Raw genomic sequence first — 24,865 nt, 5'->3', positions numbered from 1 at the left:
GTTCTCTTGCATTAGTGAGAAGTTGTTTGAGTTCTTTTTGGACAACTGACAGTCCTGCTCTGTCTTTACTTCTAAAGGCCTGCTTTTTCCTATTTATGCAGTCTTTTATTTCTTTTGTTACATAGGGTTTGTTATTGGGATATACTACAATGTTTTTCTTGGGTACCACATTGCCAACACAAAACTCAATGTAGTCCGTTATAGTTACTGTAGCCTCATCTAGTCCTAGTGCATGGAACAGGGACCAGTCTGTGCACATGAAACACCCCTTCAGTGTCTCAATAGCATCGTCTGACCACACATTAATTGTCTTATGCTCAGGTTTAATTGATTTAAAAACAGATTTATATGTGGGTATTAGATGTATGGTGTTGTGATCCGAGTTGGAAAGGGGGGGCTTTGGTTTTGCTGAATATCCCCCCAATGAGACCTTATTAGAGTACAGTATAAGTAAACCTTATTAGAGTACAGTATAAGTAAACCTTATTAGAGTACAGTACAATGAGACCTTATTAGAGTACAGTATAAGGCAGGCCTGAACACAACCACAAACTATTAGAAGATCTTTGAAGAAAGCTGGATGTTGCCTGTAGCAACATCCTGTTTCTGCACTCATCTCATGTGTGATCCTCCCACTGCTGGAGGCACCATCACATGATCAAGAAGAGTGGAAACACAAAGAATGTCTGCTGTGGCACACATCTACTGATTCTCAACATGGTTGTATTGGCAGTGGTCGAGCGCCTAATGGTTGACATATTGACAGTGATGGTGTTCAATGATTGACAAGACTAAAGATGAAGACGTGGCAGCAGCGTGCGGTTGATTGCAGTGGCTGCTGCTGCCCTCGTCTGGCCACTGATGGAACTACCACACAGGCAGGTGGAGAATCACATCTGGTTTTTAATCATTGTCTCAGTGCATTTACAATACATGATCAAGTATGTCGGAATTAAAAGTGAGAGAGTCATCGGTCTCCTTTGAATGAAGTGTGACGGCTCGTGGCTATGCACCCCCCCGGAGGAGAGCGTACACAGCAGAGACCGTGATGGCGGCCGCCGTGTACGTGAAGGCGGCGTTATAGAGCGTGCTCCGGCTGACGCGTTCGCCCAACGTCCTCTGGGTGTCCTCAAAAGTCTGAACCATCGACTCCAACCCCGGCCGGTCCGCCGTCTCGATTCGGACCGGCCTCTGCGGTGCGCTTTCAAGCAGGCTCCTCACCAGGGAAAGATCACTCTGGACCTTGCCCAGTCCTTGCTGCAGCTGCCCCACTTGGGACTGCAGGGGGGACTCTGTCCTCCGGACCTCACCCGAGGACGGAGAAGGGCTGACGGCCGAGGCGCGGGTCAGGAGAGGAGCCTTCAGGGTGACCCTGAGGCTGTCGATGAGCGCCCGGAGCTCGTCCTGCTGCGAGCGATGGTTCCCCGCTTGGACTTTCAGGGCTTCCTGCAGGCTTTCTGGCCCCTTCTGGGCCTCCAGCAGCAGACTTTTGAGCTCCTGTGGAGAACACATTACACAGTTTTACCACAGGGGGGTGCTAACAGTGACAAAGTGTGCATAGTAGCCACTTTGATGTTTTCATGCTGGTCATTCCTCAATATGTCCTATGGCTCCAACTTCCACTGCTATCTGAGTGTTGAGCTCGTCGTCCTTCATTTAGAGGATTACCTTAAAGGGGAACGATACTGTTTTTAACAGAAATAAATGTTAGCAAAAGTCAGCTAACAGTGGAGCTAGCGTAATGGGGATTGGATCTATTCCACCTATAAAGCGTGCTAAAAACATCTTAACACCTCCAACGTTTTCTAGACATGCTATAAGTACACATGTAATGCAGTAACATTCATAATAACATGTAATATTTACGTAGTTTGCTCATTTTTAAACACATTACAACGGTTGCTTTTTCCTTCAATAACAACAACAGACTTCATGAGACAACAAACCCTACTTTGGGACAAATGATGATCCAGAAACGTATGTTTTTGAGCCTGAATATAAGGAGGACGATCTACAAGTTTTAGAAGCTGCGTGCTAAACTTTAACAAAACACCAAGCATCGTGTAGCAGTATTACTAAGTGCTAAACAAGATATAGAAACTACCAACATAGTAAAACAATCACTTACTGTATAATGTCTGCTCTCGCGGGGATGCCGACGGATGGGATGTTTATATCTTCCCGTTTAGATGAAGAAATAATCATAATCTTGCCAGATGTAAAAAATAACCGCAAAGTTGACCAACATCTCGGTTTACGTCCACAACCTTCTACTATCCAGGTGAGAGGCGTGGTTTATCATCTGGAATGAACTTTTTCCCACTTAGAGGTGATGAGATATGTCAATATGGCAGCATGAGCTAGTTAGCTCTCTGTGATCAATGCGCCACTAAAAGCGTTTTAGCGCTTATAATAACAATAGCGCTAATACTTGGTTAATATTCAGGTCACAAAACGTAAACGGAGCATTGTTGGTGGTTTTTAAGAGGGTGTTATGGGCGCAATAGAGTGCTCCTGTTAGCTGCATTGTTAGCCACATCATACTAAAAAACATCTTAAACACCGCCAACGTTTTCTAGACATGCTGTAAGTACACATGTAATGCAGTAACATTCATAATAACACGTAATATTTACGTAGTTTGCTCATTTTTAAACACATTACAACGGTTGCTTTTTCCTTCAACAACAACAAATGTACCATGAATTGATTAACGTGGACCCCGACTTAAACAAGTCGAAAAACTAATTGGGGTGTTACCATTTAGTGGTCAATTGTACGGAATATGTACTGAACTGTGCAGTCCACTAATAAAAGTTTCAATCAATCAATCAATCAATCAATAAAAAAACAGACTTCATGAGACAACAAACCCTACTTTGGGACAAATGATGATCCAGAAACGTATGTTTTTGAGCCTGAATATAAGGAGGACGATCTACAAGTTTTAGAAGCTGTGTGCTAAACTTTAGTGAAACACTAAGCATCGTGTAACAGTATTACTAAGTGCTAAACAAGATATAGAAACTACCAACATAATAAAACAATCACTTACTGTATAATGTCTGCTCTCGCGGGGATGCCGACGGATGGGATGTTTATATCTTCCCGTTTAGATGAAGAAATAATCATAATCTTGCCAGATGTAAAAAATAACATTTAAAAAAGAGACCGCAAAGTTGACCAACATCTCGGTTTACGTCCACAACCTTCTACTATCCAGGTGAGAGGCGTGGTTTATCATCTGGAATGAACTTTTACCCACTTAGAGGTGATGAGATATGTCAATATGGCAGCATGAGCTAGTTAGCTCTCTGTGATCAATGCGCCACTAAAAGTGTTTTAGCACTTATGACAATAGCGCTAATACTTGGTTAATATTCAGGTCACAAAACTTAAACGGAGCATTGTTGGTGGTTTTTAAGAGGGTGTTATGGGCGCAATAGAGTGCTCCTGTTAGCTGCATTGTTAGCCGCATCATACTAAAAAACATCTTGAACACCGCCAACGTTTTCTAGACATGCTGTAAGTACACATGTAATGCAGTAACATTCATAATAACATGTAATATTTACGTAGTTTGCTCATTTTCAAACACATTACAACGGTTGCTTTTTCCTTCAACAACAACACAGACTTCATGAGACAACAAACCCTACTTTGGGACAAATGATGATCCAGAAACTTATGTTTTTGAGCCTGAATATAAGGAGGACGATCTACAAGTTTTAGAAGCTGCGTGCTAAACTTTAGCGAAACACCAAGCATCGTGTAGCAGTATTACTAAGTGCTAAACAAGATATAGAAACTACCAACGTAGTAAAACAATCACTTACTGTATAATGTCTGCTCTCGCGGGGATGCCGACGGATGGGATGTTTATATCTTCCCGTTTAGATGAAGAAATAATCATAATCTTGCCAGATGTAAAAAATAACATTTAAAAAAGGGACCGCAAAGTTGACCAACATCTCGGTTTACGTCCACAACCTTCTACTATCCAGGTGAGAGGCGTGGTTTAAGTGCTTATAATAACAATAGCGCTAATACTTGGTTAATATTCAGGCCACAAAACGTAAACGGAGCATTGTTGGTGGTTTTTAAGAGGGTGTTATGGCCGCAATAGAGTGCTCCTCACAACCTACCCATCTCAGGGTGGACATTCTCACCACTAGGCCACTGAGTTCATCATGGTATTGTGAAATGTGCTCAAAAAGTACACACTGAAATATTTTAACACAATATACTTTCTTGGCAGAAGAAACATTAAATATCATTCTGGCTTCTTCAGGAGACATGTTATTCATATTTGAGAGTGTCGATATGTTTATTTTAACAGGTGTAGTTTGTGATGGAAGAAGACGTTAATGTATTCATGATAGCATTCAAGCGATTAGCTCCAGGAAATTAGCAGTGTTTCAAAAATGCGGTAATCAATCATTGCTTTATGATCAATTACTTTATGAAATGGTAATATTTACAGCAGTTTATGAGGGTAATTTTTGCATGGCTAATAATCATTTGCAGGCACAAGACTAAAGCACTTTTCTCACCTGCAGTCGGACGCGGTTGACGTACGTGGACCCCATGACCCCGATCAGGGCTCCCAGCACCGAGCCAATCACGGACCAGTTCTTGGTGCGCTCGGCTCGCGTCCTCTCCTTCTCGTGACTCTCCCTGACGGCGGCCGAGAACGAGGCGAACTTCTCCCTCTCCGAGCCCTCGGCGTGCTCGTAGGCCGTTCTCAGGCGGCGCTCCTCCTGCGGTCAGGACGCCACACGGGCCTCAGATCATTTTATGGCTTCAAGTCCGCATACATACCATTTATTAATGACTCGATGGCACCACCGCCAGGGATTCGTTTTGGGCGCCACAAATAGATTTTGGAGATTTTGACGGCAAACACTGCAAGCTTATAATCGTATTATGCGTAAGAGGACATTTCTTTGATGAAAGTCGAGGAATCGCCCCAGTTCTGCTCATTACTGAGTGGACTGCATGGTCCGGTTACACGTTGCCCCGTGAAGGGATGGGAACTGATGATTCCACTTTACGATTTGGTTCTCTTATCGATTCTTATTTGGGGGGAAAAAAGAGAGCAAACAGGTGGATTAGCATCAATTGTGTATAGTTTAGAGGTCACATGACCGTACAAAGCCTACAGTGACTTCTTTAAGGGGAAATGCACTTTTTTTTTTTTTAATTTTGCCCGTCGTTCCCAATCAACAACATGCGTTTTAAGGATTTTAAATATGATTACAAAAGCGCTTGGAAGATGCGGCTAATAGGAGTCACTGTTGCAGCCTTCAAAGTCTCTAAAACTATTTCAAAACCCTCTTTTAACGTTTTATATACACACTGCAAGTATATATATAATGTAGTAACAGACACCTTCATAACAATATGTACAATATACACACTGTAAGTATATATATAATGTAGTAACAGACACCTTCATAACAATATGTAATGTTTTATATACACACTGCAAGTATATATATAATGTAGTAACAGACACCTTCATAACAATATGTAATATGTACAATATACACACTGCAAGTATATATATAATGTAGTAACAGACACCTTCATAACAATATGTAATATGTACAATATACACACTGCAAGTATATATATATAATGTAGTAACAGACACCTTCATAACAATATGTAATATGTACAATATACACACTGCAATTATATACAGTGCCCTCCAAAAGTATTGGAACAGTGAGGCCAATTCCTTTATTTTTGTTGTAGACTAAAAACATTTGGGTTTAACATCAAAAGATGAATATGAGACAAGAGATCAACATTTCAGCTTTTATTTCCAGGTATTTACATCTGGATCTGATACACTACTTAGAAGATAGCATTAATTGTAATGGAACACAACATTTTTAGGTGAGCAAAAGTATTGGAACATATAAACTTAAAATAGATTAAAGTAAATAAGACTTAATATTTAGTTGCAAATCCTTTGCTTTCAATAAGTGCATCAAGCCCGTGAGACATTGACATCACCAAACTGTTGCATTCTTCTTTTGTGATGCTTTTCCAGGCTTTCACCGCAGCCTCTTTCAGTTGTTGTTTGTTTTGGGGGGTTACTCCCTTCAGTCTACTCTTCAGCAGGTAAAATGCATGCTCTATTGGGTTTAAGTCTGGAGACTGACTTGGTCAGTCTAAAACCTTCCACTTCTTGCCCCTGATAAACTCCTTTATTGTTTTGGCAGTGTGTTTTGGGTCACTATCTTGCTGCATGACGAAGGATCTCCCAATCAGTTTGGTTGCATCTTTCTTTAAATTAGCAGACAAAATGTTTCTGTAGACTTCTGAGTTAATTTTGCTGCTGCCATCATGTGTTACATCATCAATGAAGATGAAAGAGCCCGTCCCAGAAGAATGCATGCAAGCCCAAGCCATGACATTACCTCCGCCGTGTTTCACAGATGAGCTTGTATGTTTGGGATCATGGGCAGATCCTTTCTTTCTCCAAACTTTCGCCTTTCCATCACTTTGGAAGAAGTTAATCTTTGTCTCTTCAGTCCATAAAACTTTTTCCTAGAATTTTTGAGGCTCATCTCTGTACCTTTTGGCAAATTCCAGCCTGGCCTTCCTATTCTTCTTGCTAATGAGTGGTTTGCATCTTCTGGTGTAGCCTCTGTACTTCTGTTCATGAAGTCTTCTGCGAACAGTAGATTGGGATACCTTCACTCCTGCCCTCCGGAGGTTGTTGCTGATGTCACTAACGGTTGTTTTAGGGTCTTTCTTTATAGCTCTCACAATGTTTCTGTCATCAACTGCTGATGTTTTCCTTGGTCTACCTGTTCGACATCTGTTGCTTAGTACACAAGTGGTTTCTTTCTTCTTCAGGACATTCCAAATGGTTGTACTGGCTATGGCCAATGTTTGTACAATGGCTCTGATTGATTGTCCATCTTCTCTCACATTCACAATTGCTTCTTTTTCACCCATAGACAGCTCTCTGGTTTTCATGTTGGTTCTACCTCTAAATGCAGTCTGCACAGGCAAAACCTATCCTACCCAATCTGAAACTGCGCTCAGACATTCAGTGCTATTTATTGTTTGAATAATCAATGTAATTGGGAGACATCTGGGCAACAAAACACACCTGTCAGTCACATGTTCCAATACTTTTGCTCTGATGAAAAATGGGTAGTTTCAAACAAAATGTGCTATCTTCTAAGTTGTGTATCAGATCCAGATGTAAATACCTGGAAATAAAAGCTGAAATGTTGATCTCTTGTCCCATTTTCATCTTTTGATGTCAAACCCAAATGTTTTCAGTCTACAACAAAAATAAACAAATTGGACTCACTGTTCCAATACTTTTGGAGGGCACTGTATATCATGTAGTAACAGACACCTTCATAACAATATGTAATATGTACAATATACACACTGCAAGTATATATATAATGTAGTAACAGACACCTTCATAACAATATGTACAATATACACACTGTAAGTATATATATAATGTAGTAACAGACACCTTCATAACAATATGTAATGTTTTATATACACACTGCAAGTATATATATAATGTAGTAACAGACACCTTCATAACAATATGTAATATGTACAATATACACACTGCAAGTATATATATATAATGTAGTAACAGACACCTTCATAACAATATGTAATATGTACAATATACACACTGCAAGTATATATATAATGTAGTAACAGACACCTTCATAAGAATATGTAATATGTACAATATACACACTGCAAGTATATATATAATGTAGTAACAGACACCTTCATAACAATATGTAATATGTACAATATACACACTGCAAGTATATATATAATGTAGTAACAGACACCTTCATAACAATATGTAATATGTACAATATACACACTGCAAGTATATATATAATGTAGTAACAGACACCTTCATAACAATATGTAATATGTACAATATACACACTGCAAGTATATATATAATGTAGTAACAGACACCTTCATAACAATATGTAACATGTTCAATATACACACTGCAAGTATATATATAATGTAGTAACAGACACCTTCATAACAATATGTAATATGTACAATATACACACTGCAAGTATATATATAATGTAGTAACAGACACCTTCATAACAATATGTAACATGTTCAATATACACACTGCAAGTATATCTATATATTATGTAGTAACAGACACCTTTATAACAATATGTAATATGTACAATATACACACTGCAAGTATATATATAATGTTGTAATAGACACTTTCATAACAATATGTAATGTTTTATATACACACTGCAATTATATATATAATGTAGTAACAGACACCTTCATAACAATATGTAATATTTTCAATATTTACTTTAATTTGATCATTGTAATCATTGCCTGAACTAATTCCTCTGCGCATTTATTTCCGTTTCCATGGCAGCGCACATCAGACTTCTAGCATCAAATGTGTGTTCCTATTTACGGAAAAAAAATTGAGTGGGTTGTAATCATGGCAGACTTGGTAACAAACAACGAAGACAACTATTTTTGGACAAATGAGGATTCACAACCTTATCTTTTTGAAGCTGAATATACTGAGGTTGAACTACTGCTTCTAGAAGCGAGCATGAAGGAAGGGTGAGACCTTGGAGCAGACGGAAGCCGAGCGAGGTGAAAGTGACTCTGAAGCTGCAAAATGTGGAATTTGAAGCCTACCTATTTCAACATAAATGGAGTGCTTACCCAAATGAACCGGAAAAAAACGTCCCCTGCCAGCTGGACCAAACAGACAACTGTCCATGGAGTGAGTCACACTTTATATTGCTCATGATACACGCAGCACGTCATGCATGTTATTAAAACTACACTACATATGCTGTCTTGCTAGCTGTGTACAAACAAAAATTAAAATAATACTTTACAGATACTGTAATATGATTGTTCATGTTTTTCACTCAGTACAGATTGGTGTCTTATCACATTGTTGTCCCTTACAAACTCAAATGCGTTTTGTGCTGACGTAGAAGCTAGCTTATCGCTCGCAGCAGTTAGCTTTTACGGCTAACACCGACGTGTTGTTGACGGTTTTTGAATGCATTTTTTAAGTGATTTAGAGGTAGAATTGATTGCTTCCATTAGCTGCATTGCTGGCCACCAAGAACAAGCCCATTTTTACATGTTAGAATGCAAAAAAAAATTAAATAAACGTTTGTTTTCTTGTGTCTCATAACGATTGTGAACGATAGTCAACATGGAAAAAAAAAGAGCAGTTCCCCTTTAAGAGGCACATACGTAACTTGGGAAATATTATTTTTCTTGAAAATAAATATAAGAAATAAATATTATTCGGCAGAATTGACCAATTTAAAAAATATGTGGCAATTACACAAGAATGTAACATTTATAAAACTTTTGAGAAACTTTGTCATTTCCCTAGAAAATATACTGGTGAACCTAAAAAAATTGAATATGGTGCAAATGTTTGTTTAGACTTACAAGGTGAAACTAATATATGACACTGGCTCCTAACATGCAACTCACTATATTTTAAGACTTTTCAATCCAATTTGGATGATTATGGCTTACAGTTTATGAATGAAAACCTTGAATTGAAAATGTCAGAAAATGTTGAGTTTTCAAAAATTGTAAGCTATGTTAATCAAACTTATAATAAAAGGTTTGACATATTTTGCATGTAATGAGTTTATATCACATATTAGTTTCACATTTGAAGTTGAATTGCTAACATTAATGGACTTTTACACAATATTCTAATGTTATGAGTTCCACCTGTTTTAATATGATAAGGAAAACATGCAACTTGAACATTCACCTACCGAAAATAAGGAGCACTTTGGCAAATTGGTGCAACCGTTTGACCACAAACTTAGTCACTGCTCGGTGAATTTCGCCTGTCCTGGCCTGAGTGTAAAAAGAGCGAGGTACTGCAGCGAGTACTAACTGCCCCCCCCTCGGAGCCAGTCAGAATCTGTCTCTTGTCATGTTCATCTACAAACCCCGTTTCCATATGAGTTGGGGAATTGTGTTAGATGTAAATATAAACGGAATACAATGATTTGCAAATCATTTTCAAGCCATATTCAGTTGAATATGCTACAAAGACAACATATTTGATGTTCAAACTGATACATTTTTTGCAAATAATCATTAACTGTAGAATTTGATGGCAGCAACACGTGACAAAGAAGTTGGGAAAGGTGGCAATAAATACTGATAAAGTTGAGGAATGCTCATCAAACACTTATTTGGAACATCCCACAGGTGAACAGGCAAATTGGGAACAGGTGGGTGCCATGATTGGGTATAAAAGTAGATTCCATGAAATGCTCAGTCATTCACAAACAAGGATGGGGCGAGGGTCACCACTTTGTCAACAAATGCCTGAGCAAATTGTTGAACAGTTTAAGAAAAACCTTTCTCAAGCAGCTATTGCAAGGAATTTAGGGATTTCACCATCTACGCTCCGTAATATCATCAAAGGGTTCAGAGAATCTGGAGAAATCACTGCACGTAAGCAGCTAAGCCCGTGACCTTCCATCCCTCAGGCTGTACTGCATCAACAAGCCACATCAGTGTGTAAAGGATATCACCACATGGGCTCAGGAACACTTCAGAAACCCACTGTCAGTGACTACAGTTGGTCGCTACATCTGTAAGTGCAAGTTAAAACTCTCTTATGCAAGGCGAAAACCGTTTATCAACAACACCCAGAAACGCCGTGGGCTTCGCTGGGCCTGAGCTCATCTAAGATGGACTGATACAAAGTGGAAAAGTGTTCTGTGGTCTGACGAGTCCACATTTCAAATTGTTTTTGGAAACTGTGGACGTCGTGTCCTCCGGACCAAAGAGGAAAAGAACCATCCGGATTGTTCTAGGCGCAAAGTGTAAAAGGCAGCATGTGTGATGGTATGGGGGTGTATTAGTGCCCAAGACATGGGTAACTTACACATCTGTGAAGGCACCATTAATGCTGAAAGGTACATACAGCTTACATATGTTGCCATCTAAGCAACGTTACCATGGACGCCCCTGCTTATTTCAGCAAGACAATGCCAAGCCACGTGTTACATCAACGTGGCTTCATAGTAAAAGAGTGCGGGTACTAGACTGGCCTGCCTGTAGTCCAGACCTGTCTCCCATTGAAAATGTGTGGCACCTAAAATAGCACAAGGGAGACCCCCGGACTGTTGAACAACTTAAGCTGTACATCAAGCAAGAATGGGAAAGAATTCCACCTGAGAAGCTTCAAAAATGTGTCTCCTCAGTTCCCAAACCTTTATTGAGTGTTGTTAAAAGGAAAGGCCATGTAACACAGTGGTGAACATGCCCTTTCCCAACTACTTTGGCACGTGTTGCAGCCATGAAATTCTAAGTTAATGATTATTTGCAAAAAAAAAATAAAGTTTATGTGTTTGAACATCAAATATCTTGTCTTTGTAGTGCATTCAACTGAATATGGCTTGAAAAGGATTTGAAAAACATTGTATTCCGTTTATATTTACATCTAACACCATTTCCCAACTCATATGGAAACGGGGTTTGTAAAAACGTGACGTTGGTTTTGAGTTATCGCATGCTGTGTTTCAGCATTATGCTCCTATGTCCTCTTGATGACATAGCAGCCTTGCAGGTATTACAAGTAGGGTTGGGTATCGTTTGAATTCGAACGATTCCGATTCCGATTCTTTGTTTCGATTCCGATTCCTGGCGATTCTCGATTCCGATTCTTTTAAGAGGCAGGGTCAGAAAAAAGTTTTGGATATTTTAAATGAGCTAGCTAACCTACAGTCTTTCTGAATGAAATAGACTGACATTCTCCATCAATTTTAATTCTATTAACTTTTTATGAACTTTACTATCAATTCCTCACAGGGCTGTTTTCAACTAGAATATAAATATCAAATCTATGAACTTGAATATAAATATTATAAATTATGAATACATTTTCCCAGGGGTACACTTTCCTCAAGAGAGCTTTATTTCTGAAAACCTCATGAAAACACATTTACACATAAGTGTATGATGCTGCAGGAAACCTCATGAAAACACATTTACACATAAGTGTATGATGCTGCAGGAAACCTCATGAAAACACATTTACACATAAGTGTATGATGCTGCAGGAAACCTCATGAAAACACATTTACACATAAGTGTATGATGCTGCAGGAAACCTCATGAAAACACATTTACACATAAGTGTATGATGCTGCAGGAAACCTCACGAAAACACATTTACACATAAGTGTATGATGCTGCAGGAAACCTCATGAAAACACATTTACACATAAGTGTATGATGCTGCAGGAAACCTCATGAAAACACATTTACACATAAGTGTATGATGCTGCAGGAAACCTCATGAAAACACATTTACACATAAGTGTATGATGCTGCAGGAAACCTCATGAAAACACATTTACACATAAGTGTATGATGCTGCAGGAAACCTCATGAAAACACATTTACACACACAAGTGTATGATGCTGCAGGAAACCTCATGAAAACACATTTACACACACAAGTGTATGATGCTGCAGGTACTTAAAAATGTTAGCGTGCTCCCACTGATGGGCTAACCTGGTGCAGAAAAGCAAATAAACAATAAGAAACAACTTGCAAAACCCAGTCCAGATTAGCAGCAGGTACAGTATAAAATCAGAGACAGTTCTTGTTTAGGAAAATGACCATATCCGCCTTCTCAGGCAGGATGCGTGAGCGTTCTGGACAGATAGTGTCTCCTGCTGTGGAAAATACACGTTCGCTGGGTGTGGAAGAAGCTTGAACGCATAAATAGGAGAAAGCGAGATCTGACAGCAAAGGATAAGTCTTTTGTTGGTTCCACCGGACCACCACCATGCAGCAGGGTCGTCAGATATAAGTATCGGTGGAACGTCCTGGTACATCTGCAGCTCTCTCTCCACTCCTTTCTTGATGGACATGGAGCTCTGTTATTTCGCGGTTATTTCATTTTTTTTTGTAAAGTAAAGCCACACTTTCGACCGCCGACGCCCGCTATCCATGCTTGAGCTTGACTGACTCGCTCGGCTATGCTAACACTTCCGGCGGTGGGCGCTTCTTCGTTGGTGTTCAGCGGCTTCTTCTTCCGGTTCGGCGGACATATTTTTTTCCGGTCGGCGGACTGGTATCGAAAATAGGAATCGAAATTTAAACTTTTGAACGATTCCGGGAGAATCGGAAAGTTAGTCCCGGTTCCAATCGATACTCGATACTCGATACCCAACCCTACTTACAAGTAGCGCTGTTGCGATGTTTTCTGTTAAAATGCAACTAAACTTTAGTGTTTAGTGTTACTGTGACGTTGCGTGATTACATCATTCCAAGGACTCGTTTGGGAGAATGGCAAGCGATTCCAAGGAGTTGGAAGTGGTTTTGCATTCCCGTCCCTCGTGTCATGACAAGCAGCTGTGAATGTTTTGTTTTGTGGCGCTCTCGGCGTTGTGAGGCCTCAGCTCACCTGCAGCAGTTTGTGCTCCAGCGTGGCCAGCTCCAGGTAGTGCGCCTCCTCCCTGGAGACTCTGTCCAGCCTGTCCCTGACCTCCTTCAGCCGGGCCTGCAGGGTCTCCAGGCTGCCGTGAGCCTCGCGCACCATCCCCCTGGAAACCATGAACGCCGCCTCAGCCTAGGAAACAAACCGGGGGCAAATCTGAATCAGATCCGGATAAAACCGTGTTCGTCGGGTATCACGGTTGGAAGCAAAGCGAACTCGTCTACTGACCTCTGTGACATTTGCCTGAGCGCCACGGACCTCGTTGAGGCCGACAAACTCCTCATACCTCTCCCACCAACGGTTCATGGCGGCGGTGGCCATCTGTGCCGACCTTTGACCCCACTGATGCCCCAACTGACCTGCATGCTAGAGGAGGGAAAGGGGGCAGTTATGATGTCGCTGTTACTGGATTAGTTTTTTCTCTTCGGCAGCAAAACACTTTGACCCTGGAACACATTATTTCTACTGACATTATTTTCTTATGGGACAAGAACGAATTAGAGGTCAACCAGCATGTAAGTGCTTGTGTTTGACCTGAGATGGTTCTTTTTCGTATTACTGAAAAAACTCCACAAACAAATTATTTTAGTCAAGCCCAACAATTTGCAAGTAAATAAAAAGATTTTCTTCAATTAAAAAACAATTTTCAAGTTAACAAAAAAACATTTTCTTCAATTAAAATAATTACTCAAGTATAAAAACATATTTTTTGAGTAAAAAAATGAATCGCAAGTATAAAAAAAATACATTTTCAATTTAAAAAATGACCCGCACGTATAAAAACATTTTACTTCAATTAAAAAATGACTCCAGTACAAAAAACATTTTCTTCAATTTAAAAAATGACCCGCACGTATAAAAACATTTTTCTTCAATTTAAGAAAATGATTACCAAGTATAAAAAACATTTTCTTCAATTAAAAGAATGATTTGCAAGTATAAAAACATTTTTTTCCAAGTAAAAAAAAATGACTCGCAAGTATAAAAACTTTTTCTTTGAGTAAAAAAATTAATCACAAGTATAAAAAAAAATATTTGCAATTTAAAAAATGACTGGCACGTATAAAAACATTTTACTTCAATTAAAAAATGACTCAAGTATAAAAAAAAACTTATTCAATTAAGAAAATGATTCCCAAGTATAAAAAAACTTTTTCTTCAAATAAAAGAATGATTTGCAAGTATAAAAACATTTTTTTTCAAGTAAAAAAATGACTCGCAAGTATAAAAACTTTTTCTTTGAGTAAAAAATATTAATCGCAAGTATGAAAAAATAATGTCAATTTAAAAAATGACTCGCACGTATAAAAACATTTTACTTCAATTAAAAAATTACTGAAGCATAAAAACATATTTCTTCAATTAAGAAAATGATTCCCAAGTATAAAAAACATTTTCTTCAATTAAAAAAATGATTTGCAAGTATAAAAACATTTTTTTCAAGTAAAAAAAATGACTCGCAAGTATAAAAACTTTTTTTTCAATTTAAAAATGATTTCCAAGTATAACATTTTTTTTCTTCAATTAAAAATAGGATCCACATGTATAGAAAAATGTTTTTCAATTAAAAAAATTACTGAAGTAAAAAAACATTTTCTTCAATTTAAAAAATGACCCGCACGTATAAAAACATTTTTCTTCAATTTAAGAAAATGATTACCAAGTATAAAAAACATTTTCTTCAATTAAAAGAATGATTTGCAAGTATAAAAACATTTTTTTCCAAGTAAAAAAAAATGACTCGCAAGTATAAAAACTTTTTCTTGAGTAAAAAAATTAATCACAAGTATAAAAAAAATATTTTCAATTTAAAAAATGACTAGAACGTATAAAAACATTTTACTTCAATTAAAAAATGACTCAAGTATAAAAAAAATCTTCAATTAAGAAAATGATTCCCAAGTATAAAAAAACATTTTCTTCAATTAAAAGAATGATTTGCAAGTATAAAAACTTTTTTTTTTCCAAGTAAAAAAATTACTCGCAAGTATAAAAACTTTTTCTTTGAGTAAAAAATATTAATCGCAAGTATGAAAAAATAATAATGTCAATTTAAAAAATGACTCGCAAGTATAAAAACATCTTACTTCAATTAAAAAATGACTGAAGCATAAAAACATTTTTCTTCAATTAAGAAAATGATTCCCAAGTATAAAAAACATTTTCTTCAATTAAAAGAATGATTTGCAAGTATAAAAACATTTTTTTCAAGTAAAAAAAATGACTCGCAAGTATAAAAACTTTTTTTTCAATTAAAAAATGATTTCCAAGTATAAAATTTTTTTTTTCTTCAATTAAAAATATGATCCACATGTATAGAAAAATGTTTTTCAATTAAAAAAATTACTCAAGTAAAAAAACATTTTTCTTCAATTAAAAATATAATCCACAAGTATAAAAAAAGGTTTTTCAATTAAAAAAATTATTCAGAAGTAAAAAAGCTATTTTTTTTCAAGTAAGAAAATGCCTCGCAAGTATAAACATTTTTTTTCTTTAATTAATAATTGACTCAAGTATAAAAACATGTTTTTCAATTGAAAAATGATTCCCAAGTTAAAAAAAAAAATTTCTTCAATAAAAAAAAATGGTTCACAAGTATAAAAACATTTTTTCTTCAATTATAAAATGATTCACAAGTATTAAAAACATGATTTTCAAGTTAAAACTTTTGCCAGTAATATTCCAACCTGCGCCATTCACACACTTGCACTCACAGCACCTGTAATTCCTACCCTACACAGGCAGGTGTTGCTGCTGAGTCAATTTAAGGCCATCTGCTACTGTTATTTGCTCATGGTTCCGTCCGCCAAAAATAAAGAAGAAGAAGCAGTGTGGGGACAGAAGAGAGGAAAGCTTTTTTCCCCTCTTCTGTCCGTCATTTTACTCCCTACTCTGCATCTTATTTGTTGTTTTTGACGGATGGCACCATGCGCAAATAACAGTAAAATTATTTAAAGTCGCTAGTAGTTGAATTGTCTCAGCAGCACCACCTGTCGGTGTAGAGAGCAAATTACGAGTACTCTGAGTGCAAGTGTGTGGATCGCGCAGGGTGGAATATTACTGCCAAAAGTTTTAACTTAACTTACTTTTTTTTTTTATATACCTGCAAATCATACTTGCAGAATTTTTTTAAATAATTGCAGGAATGTGTTTTTAATACTTGCAAACAAATTTTTTTTACTTGCAGAAAATTGTTTTTCTTCTTGTGAATCTTTTTTTTTTACTTGCAGAAAACATTTTTTTTTAACTTGCAAAACATTAATTTAAATTGCAGAAACATGTTTTATACTTGCAAATCGTTTTTTTTTTACCTGCAAAAAAATGTTTTTATATGTGCGAAATGTTTTTTTTTACTTACAGAAAATAGTTTTTTTTGCCTTTTTTTAAAAAAAATTTTTTACCTGCGAATCGTTATATTACAAACAGAGTGAGTAACTGATGCTGTAATATTTTGGTGTGTTTGTGGAGTTTTGGCAGTATTTTCACTCTACAGGGGTGCTAAAAAAAAAAGTGCAAAAATCCAAAACGTAGTTCTTTTTTATTCCGATTTTAAATCCATTCCTAATTTTCAGGAATCGGAATCGGTTGTTTTTTAAATCTTTTTTTAGGCAATCTTGGTGCTTAATCGCTCTGTGTGTACGTCAAGATGAGCTTCTAAACTTGTAGACTTTTGAAAAGGCTTTGTTACAATTTGATACCATTGAGTGAATCAATTCTAAATGTAAGTGTCACCCAAGGAATCTGAATGGAATCGTCAGTTGTCGTACGATTCCCAGTCCTACTTGTAAGGCTGACAGCGCACGTTCCTTCGCGCTCTCGGGTCCATCCTTCCCATCAGGACGCCCCGGGCCACTCGGCCGGTGTTGGGCACTGTAGCCGCGGACCACACACATCCGGTCTGGCCGAGGTCCAAGCAGGAAGAGGCGGGACAGACAACACGAGCCATGACCTCTGTACCTGACACAATGAACACAAATGTTAGTCAGCGCTGATGACGTGATTGTGATGAATTACAGACAACTAAATCCAGTGAAGAACAGTACCTCATCGAGACACGCAATAGGAAAACTGTCTAAGCCGCAAAGTCTCCCCAGCAACTGTAATAAAGATGGAGGAGATCAGAGATTGGCTGAAAAACAAGGCTGTGCAGATGTTCCCATTCACTATAGAATAAACCAAATTTGGTATTTTTTATAAAGGACTGTAACATAGACATGTTTGTCAACAGGCAAAAAAAAGTCTACATGAATGTGGATTTATGAAAGTAAGGCCTACATTTTCTAATTCGCTTAATAATTTACAATTAGCAATCAAATCTTGGAGAATAATTAAGAGTACAAAAGACCTTGAATTAGGTCTAGCTCCAGCCTATCTTGCCGACTGCATTGTACCATAGAAATCTGCGTTCAAAGAACTCCGGCTTATTAGTGATTCCCAGAGCCCAAACAAAGTCTGTGGGCTATAGAGCGTTTTCTATTGGGGCTCCAGTAGTCTGGAATGCCCTACCGGTAACAGTTAGAGATGCTACCTCAGTAGAAGCATTTAAAGGCCTACTGAAATGAATTTTTTTTATTTAAACGGGGATAGCAGATCTATTCTATGTGTCATACTTGATCATTTCGCGATATTGCCATATTTTTGCTGAAAGGATTTAGTATAGAACAACGACGATAAAGATTGCAACTTTTGGTATCTGATAAAAAAAAGGCTTGCACCTACCGGAAGTAGCGTGACGTAGTCAGTTGAACATATACGCAAAGTTCCCTATTGTTTACAATGATGGCCGCATGAAGTGAGAGAGATTCGGACCGAGAAAGCGACAATTTCCCCATTAATTTGAGCGAGGATGAAAGATTTGTGGATGAGTAAAGTGCAAGTGAAGGACTAGTGGGGAGTTGAAGCTATTCAGATAGGGAAGATGCTGTGAGAGCCGAGGGTGACCTGATATTCAGCTGGGAATGACTACAACAGTAAATAAACACAAGACATATATATACTCTATTAGCCACAACACAACCAGGCTTATATTTAATATGCCACAAATTAATCCTGCATAAAAACACCTGCGTGTTTGTTATGCTAGCTCCTAGCTCCTCTGCTAGCTCCTAGCTCCATAGAACACGCCAATACAATTCAAACACCTGATCAACACACACAATCACTCAGCCCAAAAGACCGTTTACCTAACCCAAGGTTCATAAAGCTTATATATTTTTAAAAAGTTACGTACGTGACGCGCACATACGGTCAAGTTATCGAATGTTTAGCAGCCAAGGCTGCATACTCACGGTACCTGATATTCAGCTGGGAATGACTACAACAGTAAATAAACACAAGACATATATATACTCTATTAGCCACAACACAACCAGGCTTATATTTAATATGCCACAAATTAATCCTGCATAATAACACCTGCGTGTTTGTTATGCTAGCTCCTAGCTCCTCTGCTAGCTCCTAGCTCCATAGAACACGCCAATACAATTCAAACACCTGATCAACACACACAATCACTCAGCCCAAAAGACCGTTCACCTAACCCAAGGTTCATAAAGCTTATATATTTTTAAAAAGTTAGTACGTGACGCGCACGTACGGTACGGTACGTGTTATGCTAGCTCCTAGCTCCTCTGCTAGCTCCTAGCTCCATAGAACACGCCAATACAATTCAAACACATGATCAACACACACAATCACTCAGCCCAAAAGACCGTTCACCTAACCCAAGGTTCATAAAGCTTATATATTTTAAAAAAGTTACGTACATACGCAAAAAAAAGCCAAAGCTGCATACTCACAGTAGCACGTCTGCGTCTTTGTCATCCAAATCAAAGTAATCCTGGTAAGAGTCTGTGTTGTCCCAGTTCTCTACAGGCGTCTGTGTATCCAAATCAAAAGTCCTCCTGGTTAGAGTCTCTGTTATCCGAGTTCTTCCATCTTGACTGCATCTTCCGGGAATGTAAACAAAGAAGCGCCGGCTGTGTACTGTTGTGGCTGACTACGTTCGAAAAATACGTCCATTTCGCACCGACAACTTTCTTCTTTGCTTGCTTGGCTTCCTTCTCCATAATGCAATGAACATGATTGAAACAGATTCACGAACACAGATGTCCAGAATACTGTGGAATTATGAAATGAAAAGAGAGCTTTTTCGTATCGGCTTCAATGTGGAAGGCATACCCGTGTTCGCCGGGCTACGTCACACGCATACGTCATCCGCAGAGGCGTTTCGAACCGGAAGTTTAGCGGCAAATTTAAAATGTCACTTTATAAGTTAACCCGGCCGTATTGGCATGTGTTATAATGTTAAGATTTCATCATTGATATATAAACTATCAGACTGCGTGGTCGGTAGTAGTGGGTTTCAGTAGGCCTTTAAGTCCCATCTTAAAACTCATTTGTATACTCTAGCCTTTAAATAGACCCCCTTTTAGACCAGTTGATCTGCCGTTTCTTTTCTTTTCTCTTCTGCCCCCCTTTCGCTTGTGTAGGGGGGGGGGGACACAGGTCCGGTGGCCATGGATGAAGTGCTGGCTGTCCAGAGTCGGGATCCGGGGTGGACCGCTCATTTGTGCATCGGTTGGGGACATCTCTGTGCTGCTGACCCGTCTCCGATCGAGATGGTTTCCTGCTGGCCCCACTATGGACTGGACTCTCACACTATTATGTTAGATCCACTATGGACTGGACTCTCACACTATTATGTTAGATCCACTATGGACTGGACTCTCACTATTATGTTAGATCCACTATGGACTGGACTCTCACACTATTATGTTAGATCTACTATGGACTGGACTCTCACACTATTATGTTAGATCCACCATGGACTGGACTCTCACACTATTATGTTAGATCCACTATGGACTGGACTCTCACTATTATGTTAGATCCACTATGGACTGGACTCTCACACTATTATGTTAGATCCACTATGGACTGGACTCTCACTATTATGTTACATCCACTATGGACTGGACTCACACTATTATGTTAGATCCACTATGGACTGGACTCTCACTATTATGTTAGATCCACTATAGACTGGACTCTCACTATTATGTTAGATCCACTATGGACTGGACTCTTAGGGCTATATAAATAAACATTGATTGATTGATTGAATTGAATTTTTTGTTAAAAACATTTAAAGTGATTTAGTTAGCCCTTTTTGTCTTTTTATTATTATTATTTATTAATAATTAATGCTCCATCTGTATATAGTGCAATATATTTATCTGTACAGTATTCTATTTATTTATATCTGCAACATATTGCTCTTTTATCCTGCACTACCATGAGCTAATGCAACGAAATGTCGTTCTTATCTGTAGTGTAAAGTTCAAATTTGAATGACAATAAAAAGGAAGTCTGGTCTAGTCTAGTATTTGCTTTTGTGTTCTTTCCTTGTTGTTGAAAGTGCCTTGACTGTTGAGTGAATTATAAATGTATGTTTGCTGTCCAAAAAATAAAATAAAAATAAAAACTAATAAAGATTGGGCGATTAAGATTACAAATGAATCAACCGGTCACCTTTGATAAATCTCATAAAAAATCCCACATTAGCCACAACTTTAAACATGTAAGTGCCATGAATATATTCAGTTAATAAACATTCACATTTAAATACAATAAACTTTAAATACAGGATTAGCTTGCTAGCTGCTAGTTAGCATTTAGCACCACGTTCCTGGGCGTGATATTGTTTAAAAGCTGTCTATATAACAATAAACAGAACACATACCTATATTCCAGTTTGTTTTTAAAACAGACATGTCCCCTTGACAGTATTTTGGCCGCCGAGAGTCATCATTCTAATGTCAAATGAAGCAAGTAGCCTAGCCAGGTCACGAGGTTTTTATTCCGGCATATATTCATCCTTCTATTTCCGGGTCAGGATTCTACTTCCGGGGATGAGGTTCCTTACCATAGACAGGTTATGAGTAGACGCAGCATTAGCTGCTGTGACGTGAGAAATTCGGCCGCCATCTTGAAGTGGTGATGAGCAGCCTAAACTGACAGTTGACAGGTGGAAAACAAAGATGGTGTTCACACTGCAAAAACTGGAATCTAAGTAAGATAAAATATCTCAAATAAGGTGATATTTGCTTATTTTCTGTCTCATAAGATAATTATTCTCACTAAGCAGATTTTATGTTAGTGTTTTACTTGTTTTAAGTGTTTCGGTCCTAAATGATCTCAGTAAGATATTACAGCTTGTTGCTGAGATTTGATGAGCTATATTGAGTAAAACATGCTTGAAACTAGAATATCAACTGTTGCAAAGCTGTGTCATCAACACTCACAAGTATAAAACTACTTTTTTTTAAAGTAATAATTTCTTATTTCAAGCATGAAAAAAAATCATGACTTTGACACAATTGTGTCTCATAATTAAAACAGATGACAGCCAAATGGACTTTGCTGTTTTATTTTCAATGAAACAATAGAAAATACGTACTCATATAGTAGTAGAGTTGGCACAGCACAGTAAACTGACAGTTAATAATTAAACATTTAACATGTGACATTTCTAACAATTTTGAACAGAAATAGTTCATGCACATTCAGATGAATTCTTCAAAATGACAATAAAAACATTTTTGGCCGCGGGCCGGCCTGTATATATGCGCACTAATTGACTGAAAGAGCACGCATTTGGCGCGATGATGTCATGTTATCGATGGAAAAATGCATTTTTAGACCATATGATTTGCCTGAGCGGCTAGGAGACCCCGAGAGTAACAAGCGCTTGCCTTGTTGCCTTTCCATTAAGAACAATAAATTGTTTTTTAATATAAGTTTGCTGGTTTCAAGAAATGTAATGCCGAGCGCATATCATTATGTCAAGATAATGGAACTAGCATTTACTTCATTTAAGAATATTTTTCAACATATTGAGCAAAAAGGTCTCTTTTTTTCTACCTAGAAAAGTGCACTTGTTATTAGTGAGAATATACTTATTTTAAGCTATTTTTGGGTTCACTGAAGTTAGCTAATTTGACTTGTTTTGGAAAGTCTTGACAGGCCAAATTTTCTTGTTCTATTGGCAGATAATTTGGCTTAGTTCAAATAAAATACCCCTCATTTTTTGTTTTTGAACACTGACTTTTTGCAGTGTTCAGCGTTTTCCTGCTCAAATGAGCGGACTGTTGAAAATAGGATTACCTTTCACAAGTGAGATTGAACATTAACGTACTACTGGTTGTATTTTGTGAAAAGAATATTGCCACAGAGTTGGGAAGGAGCAAAGATCTTCAATAGTACTGAAATCGTAGCCGCCGGCAAACAAGAGTATGACCATAATATAATTGCTTGTCAATGAAATTAATTACATTTAAAAATGTCATACTTGAATAACATAATGTTGAAATAAATGATGAAGATAAAGATTGTAAAAGCCAACACTGAATTAAGACAGAATTTGGTTTTATTATGAATGCAGCGAAACAGATTGGTGGTTTTAGTTGATATAAAGACTTTCAGGTGTTTATATATGTTTATGTTTAAGTATTTGGCAGACGCTTTTATCCAAAGCGACATACATAAAAAATACATATAAAACAATCACTGTAAACATGATCATTTAAGGGAAGAACGTAATACAAAATATCAATACAAAGTGTCAAGACAGAATAAACTCTCAGCTGCTGCAGCAACAGAGATACAGTCTATAAGATATATAGATATCTAATGTATTCATACATTGTTTATGTAGGATATACGCATGTATATATAACCTAATCATGTTGTTTCTTCAACTTAAAAATAGCTGACCCTTCTCTGGGATTATATTCCCAGTTTTGATCTCGGACGTCTGGTCACTTATAGCAGTGTTTTTCAACCACTGTGCCGCGGCACACTAGTGTGCCGTGAGATACAGTCTGGTGTGCCGTGGGAGATTATCTAATTTCACCTATTTGGGTTAAAAATATTTTTTGCGAACCAGTAATTATAGTCAGCAATTGATGTGTTGTTGTTGAGTGTCGGTGCTGTCTAGAGCTCGGCAGAGTAACCATGTAATACTATGCCGTATCAGTAGGTGGCAGCAGGTAGCTAATTGCTTTGTAGATGTCGGAAACAGCGGGAGGCAGCGTGCAGGTAAAAAGGTGTCTAATGCTTAAACCAGAAATAAACAAAAGGTGAGTGCCGGTAAGAAAAGGCATTGAAGCTAAGGGAAGGCTATGCAGAACCAAACTAAAACGGAACTGGCTACAAAGTAAACAAAAACAGAATGCTGGACGACAGCAAAGACTTACTGTGGAGCAAAGACGGCGTCCACAATGTATATCCGAACATGACATGACAATCAACAATGTCCCCACAAAGAATGATAAAAACAACTGAAATATTCTTGATTGCTAAAACAAAGTAGATGCGGAAATATAGTTCAAAAAAAGACCAGAAACTGCTACAGGAAAATACAAAAAAGAGAGAAAAAGCCACCAAAATAGGAGCACAAGACAAGAAGTAAAACACTACACACAAAAAAACAGCAAAAAACTCAAAATAAGTCAGGGTGTGATGTGACAGGTGGTGACAGTACACCTACTTTGAGACAAGAGCTATAGTGACGCATGCTTGGTTATGCTTTAAAGTCATATCCAACAATTGCGACAACGACTTTTTACTGTCAACTGAGTTTTGTTTTTTAATGATTGCTGCTGGTGGTGTGCCTCCACATTTTTTCAACGCTAAAAATGTGCCTTGGTTCAAAAAAGGTTGAAAAACACTGACTTATAGCATATAAGAATATTCTATAACTGTTAAGCAAACTAAGAATAATAAAACATGTGTCCTTTATCATCGCTACACGTATGACCAAAACAGCTTGTGAAAATCAGTGGCATTCAGTGAGGTAAGATGAATTCAATGCGCTGACAGTTCATTGCTCCTGCCAAATGAATTGCACTGAGTGGAGCGGATCACCACTCCAAGATGGCGGCCCCGCGTCTCGTCAGCGCCAGTAGGCAGTACAGAAGATGTTCTTGGGTCCTTACAGCGCGACTCCGCCTAAGCAAATGTGGTGTTTTCTTACCCGAACACACAAATATTTATCCTAAATCCACGTTATTTAGCATCGCACCATGTCCGGCAGGGAGGGTGAGACGTTGTTTTGAATATCTACAAATGTGTGTCATTATATTCAGTCAATAAACATTCACATTAAATACAATAAACGTTAAATACACGATTAGCTTGCTAGCTGCTAGTTAGCATTTAGCACCACGTTCCTGAGCGCTTTATTGTTTAAAAGCTGTCTATATAACAATAAACGGAACACATTCCTATATTCCAGTTAGTTTTTAAAAATAGACATGTCACCTTGACAGTAA

At 37.8% G+C, this 24,865-nt stretch overlaps 1 protein-coding gene across 2 annotated transcripts; it reads right to left on the bottom strand.

Moving 5' to 3' along the window:
* Window positions 1–547: 547 nt before the first annotated feature.
* LOC133643457 (mitochondrial potassium channel-like) lies at window positions 548–24,841 on the bottom strand. 2 transcript variants are annotated; one of them, XM_062038051.1, is made up of 7 exons: window positions 24,820–24,841; window positions 17,573–17,628; window positions 17,312–17,486; window positions 13,758–13,895; window positions 13,497–13,661; window positions 4,554–4,760; window positions 548–1,497 (listed from the first exon to the last, which is right to left on the bottom strand). In XM_062038051.1, the coding sequence occupies exons 2-7, from the start codon at window positions 17,575–17,577 to the stop codon at window positions 1,006–1,008; spliced, it is 1,182 nt and encodes a 393-aa protein (XP_061894035.1). In that variant the 5' UTR covers window positions 17,578–17,628; window positions 24,820–24,841; the 3' UTR covers window positions 548–1,005. The 2 variants fall into 2 exon arrangements, with proteins under 2 accessions (XP_061894035.1, XP_061894034.1); XM_062038050.1 differs by lacking the exon at window positions 24,820–24,841 and adding an exon at window positions 21,274–21,428 and having other exon boundaries at window positions 553–1,497; window positions 17,573–17,626.
* Window positions 24,842–24,865: the final 24 nt, after the last annotated feature.

This window comes from Entelurus aequoreus, linkage group LG26, assembly GCF_033978785.1.
Source record: "Entelurus aequoreus isolate RoL-2023_Sb linkage group LG26, RoL_Eaeq_v1.1, whole genome shotgun sequence".
Lineage (NCBI taxonomy): Eukaryota > Metazoa > Chordata > Actinopteri > Syngnathiformes > Syngnathidae > Entelurus > Entelurus aequoreus.
Note: the sequence above shows the minus strand (reverse complement) of the source record. Positions and strands in the feature narration are given on the sequence as shown.